Genomic DNA, 15449 nt, shown 5'->3' on the forward strand with positions numbered 1-15449 from the left:
CATATTCAGAATATATAACATTGAGACATATTTTTAAACCGTTCTGAAAAAGAAAAATATATGTGAATATGAGTCAAACTTTACCTTAGGCATAAAAAAAGTTATATGAAACTGTTACTGCTAAGTTTCTGGTGAACTGTTTAAAAAATTGAAAATACACAAAACTTTTCCATTCCTTACCTGACTAAATCACTGGGTTTTTTAAAGCTTTTGGGGCAATAACTACAACAGTTGGCATATTTGGGCTCTGCTTCCAGTTCTGCTTGCTTATCTTTGATCTCACTAATTCTGTCTTTCTCTGCAGCAGACTGGACAAGAACTTTTTCTGAGACAGTGGCACTTTCTCGAGGCCTAATCTTTGCCAATTCTGCTGTTTCTTCTTCTGTAAACGTTATAACACCAGGACGAGATTTTCTGGAAGTTCTTTCAGAGTTTTCATCATCATCTTCAACACATGCAACTATTAAAAAAAAAAATACACACGTCTGTTTAGTTTAATCTGTCAGCTGAAATTGCAAAAATATAAGGGTTTGTTATTAAACACATGACCACTACATTACGTGCTTGGACTTAATCTCTTTCAGAAGTCTAACTACTCATGTCTGTATTTCTTTTAAATAAAGCTGGATTTATAATTCTTATTTTTACGATAATTAAACAAAAGTATAACTAATTTAGGACAAAAAATGTTCTACTCCTGGAAAACTGATTTCTTTAAACAATTTACATAACAGAGCAATTTCAGTGGCTGTGGACTTTAGACATTATCCATGCTGGAAGGCTAATTTATAACATTACTGTTATAGCATTGATGTAATCCACTGAAACATTTGTACTTGTTTTGTAGCAAGGACTGTAAGAGTAAAAATGAAATAATTTACCTCCCCCTCCTGCTTCTGTAGCTGCTGCTACAGTTGATGAGACTGCCTGATGTTTTTTCATATGTTTTTTGCAGTGAACAGTTGTTCGAAAGCTTTCATCACAGAATGGGCACTTGTAAGGCTTCATGCTCATGTGAGTTGCCATGTGCCTCGTAAGGCTGCCATTAGTTGTGAAGGAGGTATTGCAAATGCTACAGCTGAATGCTTTAACTCCTTAAAGTAACAGAGACACGTAAGTAGCATGCTATTTGTTTAAATCTACTTATACAGGACATTTACAAAACCCAAACACAAGTTAAGCTAATATAGAGCTGGTATACTCTGTTACCTGTATGAGTCTTCTCATGTGACTTAAGAACTCCGGAGGAAACAAAGCCACGGCCACAGAGTTGGCATTTATAAGGTTTCTCACCAGTATGTGATCGAACATGTTGTTTCAAATGGCTGGATTTCTTAAAACCCTTGTTGCAATATTCACATCTGTTAGAAAATTGTTTTCATTAGTTGCATATAATTACTAGCCGTAACAGATTTAGGGAATTCTGTGACAGAACCTGAAAGTGTAACAAACCTATACGAACGCCTGCTTTGATCTTCATTATCCTCAAGAAAATGAGGCCGTTGGGTATGCAATTCAAGTTCTTCTTGTGATGACTGATCTTGTATCAAGCGAGTAGTCTAGAAATCAAAGGCTCAAGTAAGTTTCAATAACACAACACTGAAAAAAAGTCACACAAATAGACGAGAAAAGATTACAGCATTTACAGTCAACACAAGTAATCAAAATGATTCATAAATTTCATAAATTTTTGACACGAAATTAAGAGTGCGATATGAAACCTCACTTCTTTATAGTAGGAAGGAAAGCAGCAAAATATACACCTACTGTATCAGAATAAACAGACAATGTGGTGCACTTACATATCCCTGTGAATCTAGACAAAAACATGTCTAGAGTATCATAGATTTTCTAGTGTTTGAGGGGTTAAATTTAACACTAAAGCAGCCATTTTCGACAGGATGAGCCCCACACTGAGCAGCAAAATGCACAGTGGTGCTGATAGACTTCACTTCCTTTTAAACAGGTTTTTTCTCTAAGCAAAAACCACCACAGAATAATCCTCAATAATGACAGCATGTTGTAAGATTTGAAGAGAAGAAAACTCCAAAGCCTGCAGGCTGAAATTACTCTAACTCTTCCAGATCCTAAAACCCACCTCAGTTCTCTGACTGACATTTGCCCTTTGCAAACAAGCATGAAGGGACAATAATTCATGCAGGTCATCGTGGTAAACACATTACTACAGATGGTCTTCATGCTAGGGACTGCTACCATCATAAAAAGTTATATTTAAACTGTATTTTTAGCAATTAAGCTCTTTTACAAATTTAACTAGATGAGAACCATGGAAGATCATACACTGCGATATGCAAGCTCCATGAATGACCACTACACATTCATAACGTTATTCTTATTGCTTGATCGTATCTATATCCATAGAAATTAAAGAATTAGGGCAGAATATAGTGCAATAATGTAAAATTATTTTATAACACTAGGTCCTTTCCTTAGTTTTAGACTTATGATCCAACTTTATAACATTATATCCTTTTTTAAGCCTAGAGCGTCGAAAGGTACAACTCTTTTTTTAGAAACATGTAGCCAGGTCACTTATCCTCCTGCTGTCCTTTTATTTTCCAGTTGTTAAACATAAGCAATCTAGAAAAGAAATCATGAAACCTTTCTGACTTCTCAGTTTACCTAACACCAATGAAATAGCTCAAAGAAACACATCACTGAACACCAAACAATGAATTCTGCCTTCCAGCAGTACTTACTACGTTAATAGTGTCTGTATTTGGAACCTGAAGAAGGGTTGGTGGATGGTAACTTGTTGAAAGTGCCTGAGATTCAAGTGTGCTTGAATCCTGCAGCTGCTGTACAGCTGGAAATTGAGTCTGTTGATTGTAGTTGTCATTCACTGTAAAACCTGCCAGAAATTAAACAGTCACAAATCTGGGAAATACCCTGAATTGGACTTTGAATAACACCACACTTTTTCGAAGACTACCTTCAAAAGAGATTAAGTAGTATTACCATATAGTAATACTAATTTTACACTCTTCACTGCTGAGTGGCAAAATACACAAATGTTTCTGGCATCTACGTAATATGCATAACAGGGTTACTTACCATTAGCTGGAATTCTATTGGAAAATCTCCTCCACAGAAAAACACTGTTTGAAGTTTCTTCGGGGTGCCACAATTACCTTAGAGCCATTGAAATTTTGAATTTCTTGTATGTAAGCATGCATGTGTCAAACAGGTTGACCCATCTCCCTTTATCCACGTTGGTACCACGCTCCCTTAACTACACTGGAAGCCGATCACAAGGATGCAAAGCTCAGTGGGGAGGATGGCGGGTGAGTGGAGGAGATGACCCAATAGGAGAACTCCAGTTTCTGATAAAGTAACCCCATTTTCTCCTACTTTGGATCTCCTCCACATATTCCCACTCTTTAGATAATAGTAAAGTAGAGCCTCTCAAAGGCAAACTGCAAAGTAAAAAATAAAACATATTTTTATTCACATTTCCAGTATAAAGACTTGAAATTTTTATTCAGTTTTATTTGAAATATCAGATCTTAATCACCTCCTTTTCTAAACGAAAGAGTGAAATTATAGTATCAATCATTCAGAGCCAGGGAAGTACAGCTCAGACTGCAGGGGTTTTTAATACTATTAAAGATGCCTTTTTATCAACCCCTCTAAGCCCTAATACTTCTAATATTAAAAATAAAAATAAAAAAAAAATCAATGATATGTGGAATAAAATGAAACCACAAGTATCAGTAATTAAGGTAAGGGCAGCAATTTTACTATTTCTGTGCAGTTTGCCTTTAGTGGACAAAAAGGGTGAAGATTATGAAAACAGGGTAGAAACAAACCCACATCAGATGATCACAGTATCAAAGGCCAAAAAGCAATGCTTAAAGAATGTTTTGAATTACAGTATATCAAAAACTGGGATGTGTTAAGTTTAAGCAGAAATTTTCCCAAAAGACACTTTTCACAGCAGAAGAATACTGTTATCAATATCGGAAAAAATCCTACTTGTATGCTATTGCTTACACCATAGAATGAAAACTAACAAATGTAAACAAATCTTGAAAGCATTATTAGTCAGGTTGTAACATATCACCAAACCTAATGCCGCAACTTGTATATTATTTTCGCTCCTAGAACTACCAAGATTACAAGAAAACAAGATTCAACAAGCTGAACCTTGTATCTCAATTACTCTTAGCGAAATGACAAAACAAAAAAAGTAGCCTGAAGAACAGCGATGCAAAGCTTTATGGTGATAAGAGGGCTGCTAATTTCTATTTTCAAATACATTTTAAAAGCACCTTTATGGAAAAATGGTATTCCCACTACACTTGATGAGAACACAAAAAACCAAGCCTCAAGAAATTGAAGCAAAAGTGATGCCACTTCCATGCCCTACATAAAAAAAAAAAGGATGTAACTATTAAATGTACAAAGAAACAGCTATCTAAAAAAACTGAAACATTTTTTAATCAGTAAGTAATTTTTACTAGCTAAGAAGAAAAAAAAGAACTTACTATACCATGATCTGTTTCACTTCACAGTGTTTTAATAAAAGCAATTATTGACATCCTGAAAAATTTCCCAGGATCATGCAACAAAATGCTCAGGAAGAAAAGTTCTGAATTTAGAGGGATTTGGGGACAAACTGAAGAAAGAAATACTACTTCTGAAAGTAGTTCTGGAATAAATATAAACCAACGCTGTAACAAGAACATACATGATGCATCCCCGTTTTTCTCAATACCTATTATGAAGGTCAATTTCCACTCAAAATTTTAAAAAGATCTGACAATTTTGAGCATGCTAAAGGTATTTGCTACCACCACACTACTTCTACAGAACAGCATTAAAAAAAACAAACAAACCCAAAAACCAAACACCAAAACCCAGATGTTTAGTCTGAGAGAGAGAGAGAAATAAATTTCAGAACCTTTATTTTCTGCTCTCTGTGATTATATATTGTTTCCCAGATGCTTTTGCTTAATCTGCAAATAACAGAGAGCATCTTAAGCTCTGTATAATAAGGGGAGTCTCCTACTACAGTCCCCTAAACTTGGAATTAGATTTTGTGTTACTTCAGTACAAGTAATCATTTGCATTGCTTGTTTTTTCTTGGCTTTAGGACGTCACCCAATCTATTCTCTTCTACATTAACAAAATATACTGAAAGAATAGAATACTCTGGAAATCAGTTTACTAGTGGAAAGATATGTCTTGCACATGAGAATCGGAAAACAACAGTATGATGGTTCATAGCAAATATGGTATTTTAGTTTAGACAAAACCTGAAGTCTTTACTGACAGATCATTTGAATTCTAACATTACAAACATATCTACATGCACATGTGCATCTTGGTGGGGGTCAGTGACTAGCAATTAAATGTTCTGCAGGTTTGCTTCCTAGGCAACTTTTGGAATCAGCTGAACAGTATTGACTGGAATCAACATGTAAATAAAATAAATAAATAGAATGTGTAAAGAATCGGAATTCCAAGTCCTGAGATTGCAGATCAACTTCTTAGGAAAGCAAAACAGCAGTCTGGTGGAAAGGGTATATTTGTATGGGCTACAGAATAACAGTATTTGGACTTCCTGTAGTTTTTCAAGATCACTGTCCTATCACCACTAATTGAATTATTAACATTCAACCATGCTTACAGGGAGACTTCAAAGGAAGAAAAGGTGACATAATCTATATGAAAACACATTTGGTAACAGATGATATTCAATAACACAAGGACATTTTCTGATAAAGGATCCATTTGGTTTTTCTAACCTCACTAAAAAGTCTTCAAATGAAGACGCCTGAATACATAAAGAACAGTGAAGTCCTTTTTCTCAGTCTTCAAATCTAGCTCAAATGAATAATAGATTATGATACAGCAGCACCCTCATAAGATCTGCACTTCTTTACAAATCTGAACACATCAAGAAGAAAATCTATCTGAACAAATCAGAAATTCTATAAAACTATTACAAACAAACCTGAAAGAATAAATGAAGTTCTGACAGGTCTGTGCAGACCTAGAGATCAGTCTCATCTGCCTGAAACACAAAGATTTTCTTTTTTTCTTAAAGAAAGGAAAAAGAAAAATAAAAAAACCTACTGAAGATTTTTTTTAAACTCCTACGTTGTTTTATTTATAAACACTGAGCCAAGATATTTTAACACGAATACAGCCTACAAAAATCAAGGATAAAAAAGACATAGTGTTTTAAGCTTCAATGTTCTGCCTAGCTGATAGGAAAAAGAAATTAGGAGCATGAAGCACAGATGCAGACATAGGGAGAGGGTCGACCAATTTAACGCATGCATCCGCGCAAATGCTTACCTACCTGAAATTCAAAAATTTTGAAGGGCTCCAGGATCTTCAAGGAAACTTCAAAGAGTTGGGAATCTGTGGATGAGATTCCAAGTAGAATAGGAGACATCTTATACAAATGAGACTTAAAAAAAAAAAACCCACACCACAAATGTTCTGATTCTTTGTACCAATTTTATAATGTACCGACGATCAGCCTAGATTTCTGATGATGAAAGAATTGTTTTGTGAGATCTAGAAAAGTCTCCCCCCTCCCCAAGAAATCACTCAGTATTCAATATTTATTTAATAGAGGAGATACACATACATAGATACCGAAGTCTAAATAAGATAACAAAACAAGGTTTACGTATTGGATTTTCAAATTCAAAGGAGCCGTAAAAATCCAAACAAAACCGACCACCACTCTTGAGTAACACAGAGTGAAAGGTTGCACTTTTTTTCTGTAGCCTCTTTTCATTCATTTGGAAAACTGTTAAAGGTAACCAATAAAAATAATCCATAGGATTTTATTAAACAAGACTGAACCAGGTCCTGTCAAAGGCAGAGACTTGAATTTTTTTTCTCTGTTACATACAAAGCAGCACAACCTAGAGAATTAAAATCAGCAACAAATTATACTATTTCTTCACAGTGTCATGCAACTTAGCACAGTCAATTACGTTTCTACAAAAGATGGTATACAATTAAGCAGGGAATGAAAGTAAGAACAGAGAAGTTTAAGCAGATGGAATACCAATTACTGGTTACCAGTTATATAAATATGAAGTTATTTGCTGGAGTCAGAAACAAAGAGGAAGAGATCAACTGGTCAGTATGCTTCTCAACAAAAACAAATGAAAACCCCTTGAACATACCGCCCCCTTCCCTGCCCCCTCCCCCCAAAAAAACCCAAAACAAAACTAGTAGTTTCATATCAAGCAACAACTCAAGAAATCCAGCAGTGAAAAGCAAAGGAACACAGTCATTTCTTCATTCTCTGCAGGCTACATAAGCGTTACACGTATTTCTCAGTATTTTGTAGGTTTAAAAAAAAAAAAGTTTCCAAATGTTTACGATCTCCTAATTTGTTACTTACGTAGCTTTAGAAAATACAAAAGGAAACTGCTGTGGTTAGGTGAAAGTATGATTTTTATGTGATTGTACTTCACACTGTCTTTTTCCATAATGAATCCCAACAGCTCCTCAGTCAAATCTTAGACGATGTTTCTGATCATCTCAGGTTATGAGCATGTATATTTAGGGGGAAAGTTGTGTAAACTGCCTACCGCCACAGCAATTTCAAATACAATCAAGATAAAAATATGAAATGCCTCACTATAAACCCCATACTGTAATGGCTGAACATTGACTCATAAAAGCAAAATCTATTTCTATTCAAGGATTCAAAATATTCTACCAAATATAGTTTCAAAATAGTAATTTAAGAAAAAGTTTTTGCAAGTTCTCTGCATTGCAATTACTTTGACTGTGGATGCCTGCTTCTGAAATGCTTTATGATAGCTATGCTGTAAAGTCAGATTTATAAAAATCACTTTAAAAACCTTTATTCATTACTAACCTTGTGATAAGCCCTGTTGATCAAATGGCTGCTGTGTTATAGCTTGTTGTTCAAATTGAGTGATGTTTTCCTGTAAAGCATGCTGGGATGTCACAAATCTATCTGAAATGGGGAAAGGAAGAGGAAGGGGGCGGGGGGGGGGAAATATCAACAAAAGAAGATGTAATTAACTGGATAGTTCAGTTGTTCCCAAAAACCTACATTTTATAGTCATCTGAATTTTTACTGCATTAAAAATAAATAAAAAATTATTAGCTGAATAGGTATTTAAATCTTTGCTATTGTAGGCTTTATTTATATACCTCTGTAGTATTTGCTAACTCATTACACCACGAAAAAGAGCAAATAAGCAAAACAAAATACTTTGTTCTACTATTACTAATAGAATAAGTACACAAAATATTTTGTATACTCCCACCTCAAAACACAGGTATTACTTCCTAAGTAGACTATACAGCAGTGCTTTTTATTAACAAGAGAGGTCATATGGTAGTTTTGTGAAGATAGTATTATTTTTCTGTATATTTGTTTAGTAGTTTTGTTTGATACAACTAAATGGTGCAAACCTTAATCAATCTTTTTATATTTTTAACAGTAAACCTAAACAACAATGAATGAAAGAAATTGTACAATATACTTAAGTACTTAGCTTTTACTCCATGTATTTTTCTAGTTGTTTACTTGCATCGTCTTGAAACCCAAATCATTGAAATTTGTGAATAAAAAAATATCTGAGAACTTGTAAGCTTACCTCATTATAAACCTTACCATATTTCAAATACTCACCCTCATCTTGCTCTAGAGGCTGATCAGCCAATTGTTGTTCTAGTGCTGTTTCTTCTGTGCCTACTACTGGCTGCTGGTCTAACTCTAAAATAGCCTGCTGATCTGTTGCAACAGCTTCTGACTGCTGTAGCTCATCACTTTCAATCTCCACTTGCATCTGTGTAGAAACATGAATACTCTGCTGATCTACTGTAGAATCATCTATTGAAGCAGACTGCTGATGCTGCTGAAGTTGCTGTGCAAGTTCATATCTGCAAAGAAAGGTAAGAAGGTCTTTTTATGTCTACCGTTAGACAGTTATCGTAACTATTTATGTGAACAAATTTTTATTTGTATTATACACCATAATTTACTATACTTTCAGAGCTACCTAGGTATTTGCTACCCATAAATAAACATCCTTATTCAATTATTAGCATTTGCTACAGAGCAAAGCTGCCTTTCCAAGTATCTTTAAAGAAGAACTACTGAAATACATTGAAGGATTCATATAAAAAATGGAAACGTACCTATGAGTCTTCATGTGTTTTTTACAGTTTAGTGATGTTTTGAATGTTTTTTGACAATACGGACACATGTATGGTCGAAGGTCATTATGGATCCCCATATGTCGCCTGAGGCTACCACCAGTGGTGAAGGCCCCGTTGCATATAAGACACTTAAAAGCTTTCAATCCAGTGTGTGTTCTAATATGCGCTTTCAGAACTCCAGCAGACACAAAACCTCTTCCACACTGAGAGCACTTAAATGGCTTTTCACCAGTATGTGACCTTTTTAAGAGAAAGCAGAAGTTAAAGTAGATTTAACAGTTTGATTTACAAAGTTATTGTAAGACTAAATTTTAAAATGAGCAAAATAATCCAAACTAAGGTGACTGCTATATGGACGGAAGAGGCCTCAGTTAATAATATCCAGAAATTAAAGCTTTAATAAATTATAAACAACCTGCACGTCATCACTGGCAGGGCTAGAAACAATACTGTCTGACAGTTTTAATTATGTTCTATAGTCCAATCTCCTTTTCTGATCATACTTTGCCTCAGTTAAAACATTTGGGTTGAATTTTTCCATGCCAGATAATATACTAGTTCTTCAGACTAGTATATTTTCATTCACATGTATTTTCCTCAATTCAGCTAAAACAATGCCCACAAAAGTTTGGAGAAAAATATATGGTCCTCCTCATATTATATACTACTACTACGTTTAATAACGAAACTTTTGGGAAAAGAACTGTGTCCATCCTGAATATCCCCTGAACAAGGCACAGTACAACCAGTCTTTCAGATTGCTATGTGAAAACAGTATCCAAAAGTGGGGAAACTCTCTCACCTATACTATCAACATGTCCCACTCACTATATCCTTCCTTCCAGAGGTGCTAGAGGAGTTTCCATTTAGGACTACATTGAGATATAAAACAGACTGAAGGACAGGTTAGGAAGTGGAGCGGAATACAATGAGAATTTTAAGGGTTACGACTGTAGCATCCCAGGAGTGAGAGCTAGGAGGAAGGCAATGTGAATGCTAGGAAACGGAAGATAAAGGAAGCAGAATTTAATAAAACTGGGAAAAGTTAGGGATGGCTCATGATTACAGTAGCCTTAGAAGTCTAAGATCACCACATCAGATGCCTTAATAAAGAAGTATGACAGCTACCAAGATTATTGGTTTGCTACCAATATACACCTATGGAAATCCACAGTAGGGTATCCCAGCCCTTCCTTGGTGTGCCTGTGGGAGAACCTGACACACTATTCTGTCACCGCCCTATTGAAAATACCCCTACTACAAATTTCCTTCTGTTTCAGAGAGAGGAACAAGCTTTCTAACCAATGATCAGCATCATTCCATGAAGACAGACTGACCACACAAGTGTCAAGTCTAATTGTTTAGGTATAGCAATGCCAACTTACAAGGAACAAACATGGAAAAAGAGAAAAGTTTCTAATTCATCTACAAAACCCTGAACAAAGCCAAGCTAAGCTAAGCTTCACTCAGTACTCTGTTGCAAAGATCAATCAGAAAGAAGCACAGTGGCAAGTGATTGGTACCCCCATCACATCTTTCTATTTTCCGTATGGGAGAAGAAAAACCAAAGATGCACATAACAAGTAACAAGGCTTTTAAAGATAGCTTATCCTGAGCTGGAGTACACGTATACCCAACAGCAGAATGAATTCAAGCACAGGCATTCGAAGAACAGAATTTTCAAACACAAAATGTATTTTGAGAGGAAAAAAAAAAAAAAATTGCGAGCATTCAGTGCATGTAAACCAATTGTTTAACTAATAAGCTGTTCATGTTCTGTGTAATTAAAATACTTTCAATTTCAATTCAAAGGATCCTGGCAAAACCATGAAAAAGAAAAATGAACTAGGTAAATCAGTCAACTATACTTCTCTAACACAAATGAAAGATGAAAAATTATGAATCCAAATAAAACTCTAAACTACATAAATGCTTCAGTAAAATATGCATAAATTTAGCTTATATTTAGGCTAAATAAGGCCATCTTTAGGCAGATAAGGCCCTTTTTAGTGACAACTAACATTTTAATGGTAACTAACTATTGACAGTTACACTCTCTTTAAGAAAATAAAGAGACAAATGTCAAACACAATTAAAATCAACCATTTCGGTGAAGGACAATGAAGGTGGTTATGATGCAGACCAGCAACGCTTCCTAATTTAAAATTATTTTGATTTAAATCAATCCAGCTTGATTGTGTCTACAAAAGACAGAGAGAAATCTAGGCAGGATATTACAAAAGGAAAAGATGTGATATTGCAAGACTTCCCCCCTCCTCTTAAGACAACATACAGAAACCAAGAACTGTTTCAAGCCAGTTTGAGAACCTACCAATACAGAACTTGATTTGTAAGGAGAACATGAGGAACTCACCATGATTTGAATTAGAGACAGTGAGAAAGCAGTACAGAGCTTACATTGCAGAAACAAGCAGATTGCCACCTGCTCATTTGGAAAATTTCCTTAGATCCTAGTAATGATCTTGGTGGTTTTTTTGTATTTTCTCCACCAGTTATTCATAGTTTATAAATCAGGGAGCAATGTTTGGTAACTCAACTAAATGTCTAAGCCTGTAAAACTGCAACTCAATCTAACTTGGAAGCTAGCCTTTCTTTTCAAAACAAGGTTGGATTAGTTACCTCCACTGGTTCCCCTCCAACCTAAATTTTTCTGTGACTCCATGACCTTGTGGTTGTAATAAACACCCACTATATGGAACCTGAACTAAACTTCAAGCAAAAAAAACGATCCCCAAGAACATTTACTCGATTACAATGTAAGCCTAAATTATTTTATGTTTAGTACACAGAAAACCGCACACAGAACAAAAAGCTAATTTCCTTCTCAAAAAATAGCAGTTACATACAAAGCAGATGATCTGGAGTATGCAGTTACCAAATTATGGCAAGAATTCACATGCAATGCTTGCTATTTTCTATACATAGTCTAGGAAGAAAGAGTCCGAGTGTTAATAAGCTAAACTGCACACTAGACACAACCACTTCTACTGCTAGGACTGCACATAGGTATGAATTAGTCCAAAGCCTCCTCCAACTTTACCAGAAAAATCAATTATCATTGGTTCACTACTTAGAGACAGTAAAATAAGAAGTCTTTTCAGTGAACACTACATAAATTTCATGCTTTTCCATAAATTTGTTATTATATACATTTCCTTTCTTCTTTGTATTTATTTTACCTGATGTGTTGTTTAAGATGACAAGACTTTTTATAGGCTCGATGGCAATAAAAACATTTGTATGGTCTGTCTGCATCATTCACAAAATTATTGTTAAAATAATTTTGGAAGAACTGGCTATTCCTTGGGATTGGCTGGATAAGACCTGCACACATAAACACACACAAAAAGGAAAAATTAATTGGTAAAGTTATTCCAAAGTTGCAGTAGTCTGAAGAGCTAGTATTTGAAAAAAAATGTGACTTTTAGTATGCAAGAATGTAAGGAAAATGAGCATGTTTTCAGCACTTATTTGAAATTATGCATGCACCTATTTAGCATTATACATATTATATTGCACATGCTATCTATTTTAGTGATAGCTCTTCTTTTATCCATAGGTCCCCCTCATTACATTAAGCCTCGCATACATCCGAAATAAGCATCAGCTTTTTTTAAAGTTAACAAGTTCATTGCTAATCAAATAATATTTTGCTCTTCCAACCTCCACCTTAACCAAATGACATTTAATCAATGTACCCCAGATATGCATTATAACTTGAGAAATATTTAATATGCATTTTGTGAAAAGTACAAAACACCATGCTATGTATCCGCAGATAAAAAAAGATTAAAAATTAAAAATTGTTGTATTTGTACATCATCTACTTTGGCTAATCAGTCAGTCTTGCTAATTCTCTGGGGAAATCCAAAAATGTATTGGGGAAAAGAAAAAAAAAACCAAACCAAAACCTCAAACCAACTTATTTAAACAAATGCTCTTTATACACTGGTCCCTGAAGTCAGTCAAGTGTCGTTTTGGAAAAATCAGTTAAAAGTTCCTGCTACGAAACATCCAACTGCTAATGCAAGAGTATTCTGTCTCAGAAGCAGCCAACAGAAGGGCATCATCCCAAACACCCTTACAGAATGGGAATAGTAGCAGACTTCTCAAGTAAAAAAAAAAAACAAACCAAACACCTCGTCATCATTCACACATCTGTGAACTGGAAAGTCCTCATCACAATACTAATATACAAGGCTAAGGGAGTGATGCAAAGTTTCAATAAATATGCAAAAGATCCCTTTATGGTCCTCAATATTCACCACAAAAGCCTTTTATGCCGTCTTTTCTTTCTTCAGACTGCTTCACCTACCATGCTATGTTTCATATTCAGAAAGGAAAGCCTGAAGGGTTTCTGCTGACTTCCAAATGTAATTGAAAAGAGCAGAAGACAAAGGAATTCTGAGACAGAAGAGCAGAAGAGAGAGGGAATTCTCTCAACGTTGAGAAGAGATGGCAACATGAAAAAAGAACAACTTTATCTGTCTCAGACTTGAAAAAGTTTATGTGTGTGTATATGTATGTTACACATATATATATTTATAAATACGTATATGCGAAAAACTTCCTTCACCTTCCCCAACTAACTCAGTTGGTCTAGTAAAAACATTTTTCTCTTAAAAAACAACAAAACACCCCCAACACCAAACAAACCAAAAACCCCACCAAAACCACAACCCTACTTTATAAACCCCTGCTGGCATCCTTCCGTGATGATAATTACTAGTAGTGTTCAGGAGATGACACAAGTCTTCCAAATCAGAAGAGAAGAAACTCCGTATGACAAATATTTACTCTCAGTTATTTTTGATCATATAAAAGCAGAATAATTCAGTTAATGAATGACAGCTGACCAACTTGTGAGCGTATTCCAGTTTACAATGGTTCTGGTCTGCAGAAGCACTGCAGAAATTTCTAACAACATACATAACAGAGCAGAAATAACAGAAATTCCTAATAAAACACTTCCAAAATATTTACTCAACCTGTTCAACTCAGATAAAATAAACATTTCTCCAAACTGTTAGAATAGTTAAAGGTGGCTCTACACTGGATATAGCAAGTCAGCAAAATAGTTCTGAGTTCTATAAAAAGTTATTTTTCCTCCCATCAGTTCCATCTTTGGAACCACAGTACATGCTAGAAAAATTACAATAATTTTTTACAATGCCTAGTTAATAAATACCATCAACTAATGGAATAAAATTAAACAAACATTGTAACAGGTAGAAAACAATTTGCATGCAGACTTTTTTATAGACTTTTAGAGTAATTTAGACGTTTTTAAAAAGCAAAATATGTATCAACTTTTGTTTTTTTTCTTTTTAATCAAAGGTGCCACTCAAAGATTAACACTAGTACGGAGCAACAATACTAGTTTCTTGACACCTCTACAAGAAATAATTTTTTTTTCTGGGAACAGTGGAAATATTGTCAGCAGATTGAAAAAAACATGACACCTTCTAGCCAAATGGTGGAACTTCTATTCTTACATTGAACACTCCAATATCAGCAGAGTTCAGTTGTTATCAGTACCTGTAGGAAACAACTTTTATAGTATTTCTTTTTTGTTAATTTTTTTTCCCCCAAAAATCAGAATTTCACTGCACAGATTTTAATTGTATAGAAGTGCTTTTTTCTTTAAAATCAAGAAATAGGACTGTGTCTTCTTCCAGGGTTCACTCAAGAAAGAAATATTGTGTGATCTGAATATCTGAAGCTGTCAGCTAAGTTTTGTGGCTAACTCTGAAAATTTCAGTTTCTTATACCTGATACCAAAACAGCCACTACTCTTGCATACAGTAATTCTTGGAAGCAGTGAAAGCAAAAGGATTTTTATAGACTGATAAAGATTTTAGGCTAAAGATATTACCAATATAATATTCTACTATATAAAGATGACTACACAACAGATAAGGCAGGGGTTAGCAGACTGGTCAGTCAAACAACAATGAAGAGTAAAATACCTTGCCCACTACATTGGCCTCTACTGGACAACAATATATATTGTCTGGAATGAGCTGTACCACAACTTACCTTCTTCCAAAAAGTGGTTTTACTTAACGTTGTAACAATTATTCCACAACAGAATTAAAATAACTGTATGAATTCTCTATAGCATGTTCCAGAATTATTCTGGCCTTTTTGAAACATTATCACTAATGATTACCACTAATTCAGTTGAGGTCACCATTATACCAAATACAGTAAAATCATATAACACACCGACT

The 15449-nt window shown here is 34.8% G+C and overlaps 1 protein-coding gene across 1 annotated transcript in view; it reads right to left on the bottom strand.

Moving 5' to 3' along the window:
• ZNF236 (zinc finger protein 236) overlaps positions 1-15449 on the bottom strand; it is a 92685-nt gene that overhangs the window by 34814 nt on the left and 42422 nt on the right. The window contains exons 13-21 of the mRNA XM_075494263.1: positions 12396-12540; positions 9175-9435; positions 8666-8916; positions 7880-7981; positions 2721-2872; positions 1453-1559; positions 1210-1361; positions 882-1094; positions 181-460 (exon numbers count right to left, since the gene is read on the bottom strand). Coding sequence (XP_075350378.1) covers positions 181-460; positions 882-1094; positions 1210-1361; positions 1453-1559; positions 2721-2872; positions 7880-7981; positions 8666-8916; positions 9175-9435; positions 12396-12540 — 1663 coding nt within the window. The remainder of the gene's footprint in view (positions 1-180; positions 461-881; positions 1095-1209; positions 1362-1452; positions 1560-2720; positions 2873-7879; positions 7982-8665; positions 8917-9174; positions 9436-12395; positions 12541-15449) is intronic.

Source organism: Mycteria americana, chromosome 2, assembly GCF_035582795.1.
Source record: "Mycteria americana isolate JAX WOST 10 ecotype Jacksonville Zoo and Gardens chromosome 2, USCA_MyAme_1.0, whole genome shotgun sequence".
Taxonomy (NCBI): domain Eukaryota; kingdom Metazoa; phylum Chordata; class Aves; order Ciconiiformes; family Ciconiidae; genus Mycteria; species Mycteria americana.